Source organism: Strongylocentrotus purpuratus, unplaced genomic scaffold, assembly GCF_000002235.5.
Source record: "Strongylocentrotus purpuratus isolate Spur 01 unplaced genomic scaffold, Spur_5.0 spur5_scaffold_2, whole genome shotgun sequence".
Lineage (NCBI taxonomy): Eukaryota > Metazoa > Echinodermata > Echinoidea > Camarodonta > Strongylocentrotidae > Strongylocentrotus > Strongylocentrotus purpuratus.
In genome coordinates, this window is record NW_022145605.1 from 32,747,476 (window position 1) to 32,753,475 (window position 6,000).

Consider the following 6,000-nt stretch of genomic DNA (forward strand, 5'->3'; position numbering starts at 1 on the left):
AACAGTGTTTCTTGGCTAAAATCGACCGATTAGCTATTTCTGTTTAGAAATTATATATCACAACTACATATTCTGAGATTTTCATGGTCGCAGCTACCATCGTACGGCCGTAGGCGCTATTTGAAATTTATCACAATTTACCGGGAGCACCCGTAAATTTTCATATTCAATTTTTCTCGAAAGCAGAAGTGTTTTAGGGACTAAATTTTCTAGTGCTTACAATACATCCACAGTGGCATTTAAGTATATCAAAATTGTAAAGAATCACTATCCACCCAATTTTCAAAATTTCCCAAAACTTTGTATTACCTTTAAAGGCATTGTTTAACAATGTTTCAAGTTTTATAAATCTGAGATGCATGTCTTTACCGATACGTGTTATCAGTGTCTGTGATATGATGTAATATTGAAGCCCTAAAAATTGTGCTTCAAAATGATCATGAAGTGCTTCAAAAGAGTAAAAAAAAATGAGTGACCAATGTTAATACCATACTCATTTTCCCCAATAGACTGAAGTGTTATAAAACACTGTTCAAAACTGTAGGTCAAACAGTTTTTGAAATTTTTAATTCCTTGCTAATCAGATGGGAGATAAGCTTGTAGAAGTCATGGGGTTCCTGACTGACCTAAAGGTTTATAATTATGATTTCCGCATGAGCTAAATCCAGGATTTTGTTTAGAATCTGAGGCAATGATTCCCAATCCCTTAACCCTAGCCCTCACCATTACTCTCTATCTTAGACAAAATTAAGTCACAAGAAGTTTTTTGTTGGAGCATATGTCTGAGCACCCCCACAAGATATCTACATGTCCAGTCCAGTGTAAATTGAAAGTGATCCTACACATTGAACAATAATATTTGCTGTTGGAATAAAACGTTGACTTGCACTACTGAACAGAACAAGAGTGAACAAGAGTGATTTCTATATATTCAGTTAGATCACTGTTTCTTTTTTGTTTGGTTCCCGACAACATAATATATGTTGTGTTTTGGTGGACATTAAAGCTAGGTACTGATAATGGCGTATAGGGTCTGCAATCATAGGGGGTTTAAAAAATATTAAAAATCCTTCTTTTTTTGGTTCTTCTTTTAAATTTAAAGCGTAAAGGGGGAGGGAGGGGCTTCTGAAGTTCACAGTGACTCTGCTGCAGTAATGATCAATCTCTTATTAAACTGTATTGCTTTGCACCAAGAAACGTATATCTGTGGCTTTTTTTTTTCCAATTCTTTTTTGGCATATCTGTTGTGACCGATCAGAGACATATAATCTTTGTATGACGTGTGTGATAATATAATAATTCATGCATATTGATGATCTTTCCCTTCCCTTGACCAATCAGGATACAGTCAACTATGATGACATCGGAGACAGTGACGATGGAAACGCCCACGATGCCTACCTTGAACAGGTCAAGGCTGAAGGTCGAGAGAGGGAAGAGGGAGAAATTGACGAGAACGATTCAGACTCTTCATCAGGTAATAATTAATAGGACAGTCTAAATTTGTATTGTTAATAGAGAGATTGTGTTCCATAATTTTACTTTTCATCTCACCCTCTCTCTCTCTCTCTCTCTCTTTCTCTCACTTTCTATTCTCTCCATCTATCTCTATCTCGCTCCCTTGCTTTGTATACTCTCTTTCTTTTTCTATAACTTCTGTTTGTCTGTTGCTATTATTTTCTGTCTGTCTGTCTCTGTCTGTCTTTGAGTGCGTCTTTCTCTCTCTCTATCTCTCTCTCTTGCTGTCTCTCTGTCTCTTGATGTCTCTCTCTCTCTCTGTCTCTTGCTGTCTCTGTCTCTGTCTTTCTCTCTCTCTCTTTCTCTCTCATCTCTCTCTCATCTCTATCGTATCTGTGTGTGTCTCTCTTTCATCATGTTTTTTCTAGCTTTCTCGTGTCTTCTTCCTATTCATTCTGTAATCATAATAGAGTGGTGAAGTGTAACCATTAGGAGCCAGAGCATATAACACTGAGTTCCCATAGGACATATATTTATTCAGATGGTCATATCTCAGCCAATACTTAACATATTCGATTGGTTTTCGACATTTGGACATTATTTTTGATGTTCTTTCGGAAAATGAAGAAAAAATTGAGAAATTCTAAAAATAGATTTTTATGACGTCACAGCTTCGGTACTCTATAGCAATTATATTTTATGGAAGCTTTAGCATTTAAATGCAATGAATAAGTCCAATTTTATTATGCCTCCGTTACGAAGTAGCCAGAGGCATTAATGTTTTCGGGTTGTCCGTCCGTCCGTACGTCTGTATGTACGTACGTACGTCCCGTTCTCGTGATCGCGTTATCTCAAGAACCGACTGATGGATTCCTACCAAACTTTGGTCATGTATGTAACTTGCAGAGCCTATGAACTGATTAGATTTTAGGGTCACGAGGTCAAAGGTCAAAGGTCACAGGGCTCATTATGTATGCAAAAATAGCTTGTGATTGCGTTATCTCAAGAACTGATTGATGGTTTCCTGCCAAACTTAGGTTATGTATGTATCTTGCAGAGCCAATGAATTGATTAGATTTTGGGGTCAAGGTCAAAGGTCATGGGGCTCATTATGTATGCAAAAATAGCTTGTGATTGCATTATCATTAGAACCGATGGATGGATTACCATCAAACTCAAGACATGCATATATATGTATTTTGCATTTGAGGTCATGAGTTCAAAGATCAAAGGGTCATACATGTATATGAGAAATAGCTTGTATAATCACGATATTCTGAGAACCTGTTATGGATTACAACCGAACTTGAATTTGAAATATTTTTTCCGTTTGGGTTTGTAAAATTGCTCTATGATGGAGGCATCACTTTCGACTGCGCGCAGTCGAAGTTCCATCTAGTTTCTCATATACCTGGGGAGTGTTACATAAAGACTAAGATCAACTTTAAGTTGGACTTAATTATGGCAGGCTGTTCTTGTCATTGTTTGCTCTCACCATTATGATCTCCAGATAATATTTTTTCCTTCAATAATGAATTATCAAAAAATGCAAATTCTGTAGATCTATGACCATGTTTTTGTACGTCCCTTGAGAGACAAATGCCAGTAAATTGTGAGATCAAACAGTGGCATGAACCGCCCGCCATAGTTAAGTCGATCTTAGTGTTTGTGAAACACTTCTCTGATGTTATACTCAAGGAGTTCTCTCTAATACATTCTCAGAGTGATTCCTTGATCTTTGTTATTTTAACCATCACTTTGCTTTCTCAATTTATTTTTCAGATGAAGATTTCAATCCGTTGGAAAGTGCAAGTGATGTAGCTGAAGAGTAAGTAGCAACATGTTCTATGGTTGTCAATATTTAAAGGGAAATCCATTTTTTGGATTCTTTATTTCATTGTTGAATTGGGTATTTAGTTATTCATTGGAACAAACCTCAAACACATATGCTTCATTCGTGAGAAAAATTATTTTTAATGATTTCAAACGGATTTACTGTATATTGCGGGAAAGGATTTCCAACTCAAAGACTTATTATTATGATACAGTCACACCTGTCTATTGCGACCGCCCAATGGAAACAAGAAAAGTGGTCTGTACAGACAGGTGGCCTTTATGTACAGGTTCCTAATAGTACATGTTTCAATGAGAAACCATTTTCATGGATAACAAAAAAGGTTGTCTTTGTAGACAGGTGGTCACTAAAGCAGGTTTGACTGTTTGTAGATATACTGGTCTTAAATTTTGAATAGTTTATTATTTTAGCTACCTTTGTTTCCCCTTCTTCTTCTTCAAATTTCCAGATATGACAGCAACATTGAGACACATACATCCGGTTCTGATTCCGACTACACGGCAGGAAGCGGAGAGGACGAAGCCGACGACGACAACTACATGAAAGAACGTGAAGAGAGGAGAGAGAGGAAAAGGCAGGAGAAGGAGAAGGAGAAGAGCAAAGCAAAGCAGAAGAAGAGAACCAAGAAATCGGTAAGCTGTTGACAAAGCAAGATAAATACTCAAAGGATAATAATAAAATGTCTTGCCAAAGTACATACATGTACATGTACTTTATTTGTCGCAACTTGCCATTTATTTATTACACAAAAGAAGAAAAAAATTCTGCCAGGGTTTTCTACAGCATATGCGAACAGTCCTTAAAAATAACATTTTCATGGGGGCAGTTTTCACACATTTTTTTTCTTCTTCGAGAGTTTTCCTTAGCTAATCACTCACTGTTCCCCTTTGACTTTTGATTACACCATAGTCGGACAAACCCAGGAAGAAGGTCAAGCAGGAGAGGACGCCAACCGACCCAAGAGGCCGACGACCGGCTACATGCTGTGGCTCAACGACCAGCGCGAGGACATCAAGGAGCAGTTCCCGGGCATCAGCGTGACAGACCTCACCAAGAAGGCGGGAGAGATGTGGCAGAAGCTGGGAGACACCGGCAAGGCCAAGTGGAACGAGATCGCCGGCGAGAAGAAGAAGGAGTACGAGATCGCGATGGAGGAGTACAGAGAGAGGGCAGCGGAAGAAGGATATGAACCTGCAACTGTAAGGTGAGTGTTCAACCTTTCGTTTGTCATGGTTCTAGGACACCTACCTCCTGGACAACCACCCCTAGGATAACTATCCCCTAGGACAAGTCCCCCCCAGACAACTACCCCCTACGACAACCACCCCCAGACAATTACCCCCTACGACAACCATCCTCTAGGACAACTACCCCCGGACAAGTATCCTAGAGGATAGTTGTCCGGGGGGTAGCTGTCAGGGGGGGGGGGGGTGGAGGGGGGGGGGGTAGCTGTACAGTGGGTAGCTGTCCAGAGGTAGTTGTCTGGGGGGTAGTTGTCCTAGAGGGTGGTTGCCCTAGGGGATAGTTGTCCGGATACGGTTTGTCATCAGTGCTGATTGCCCCATGTGCTGGCATGCCTCGAGGGCTGATCGGCACAAACAGTAAACATACATTAAGGAAGGACTTTTTTTTGTGCATGGCAAAATCCATGAGCAGTATTTAAGGCTCTTCTAATCTTCAGTGGCAACATGGTAACACTTGGTTACACATCTGAACATGCGTGTAGTTCTTTTCTACTATACAGTAAAATTGACAAAAGACTTAACTCCGTTTCGTTGACAATCAGCCGTGCATGAAGTCTTTCGTGTACGGCTGATTGTCAACGAAACGGAGTTTAAGTCTTTAGTTAATTCTGTTTGTTGCTACAGCAGACAGCCAGTGAAAACGAATTTGTTTAATAAAATATGGAAATGCAAGCACTACTTTAAACAAACAGAACTTTGTTATTCCTACCTCATTTTTCCTGACTGAGGTGTCATATGAAAGGGCAGAATCTCAACTTTCTAGAAATGTGATTTTCTCTTTATAATTCAGATACCGTCCGCCAAATGACTTTTTGATTTCCTCTCTTCAAATTCATTTTAACCACTCATGCGTGAAATATGGATTATAAGAGTTGCATCAAATGAAAGAGGAAGATCTAAGCTTTACAAATATGTGTCATTTATCAATTATAATTGTGATTAAGTTAAGATAAAACATTGATAATTCTCGTTTCATTTTTTCTGGGACTCACTGTATATTGCTACTATATATGGGTGATCCACTGCTCCTAGTGATTTACCCACGATCCTTTGTATTGCATCCACAGTGGCGGCAAGAAGACCAAGTCAAGCTCGGGCAAATCCAAACCCAAAAAGACATCGCCAAGCCCCAAGAAATCCAGCGCCGGATCGGGAGGAAACTACAAGAGCAAGGAATACATTTCATCAGAATCGTCCAGCGATAATAATGACGAGGTATGGGATGATTAAGATGATTGATTAATTGATGATGATGATGATGATGATTATGATGAAGATGATTATGATGATAGTTAACAATGATGATGATTATGATGAAGATGATTATGATGATAGTTAACAATGATGATGATTGATTGATGGTGGTAGTGGTGGTGGTGGCAGTGATGAGGAGGAGGAGGAAACTATAAGAGCAAGAAATATATCTCATGGGAAGATGAGGAT

The 6,000-nt window shown here is 39.2% G+C and overlaps 1 protein-coding gene across 1 annotated transcript in view; it reads left to right on the plus strand.

The window, feature by feature from the left end:
• LOC576427 (FACT complex subunit SSRP1) overlaps positions 1 to 5,787 on the plus strand; it is a 28,077-nt gene extending 22,290 nt beyond the window's left edge. Inside the window, 5 exon segments of the mRNA XM_030991235.1 lie at positions 1,342 to 1,477; positions 3,241 to 3,286; positions 3,762 to 3,945; positions 4,180 to 4,517; positions 5,625 to 5,787. Coding sequence (XP_030847095.1) covers positions 1,342 to 1,477; positions 3,241 to 3,286; positions 3,762 to 3,945; positions 4,180 to 4,517; positions 5,625 to 5,787 — 867 coding nt within the window.
• The last annotated feature ends 213 nt before the right edge of the window (positions 5,788 to 6,000 follow it).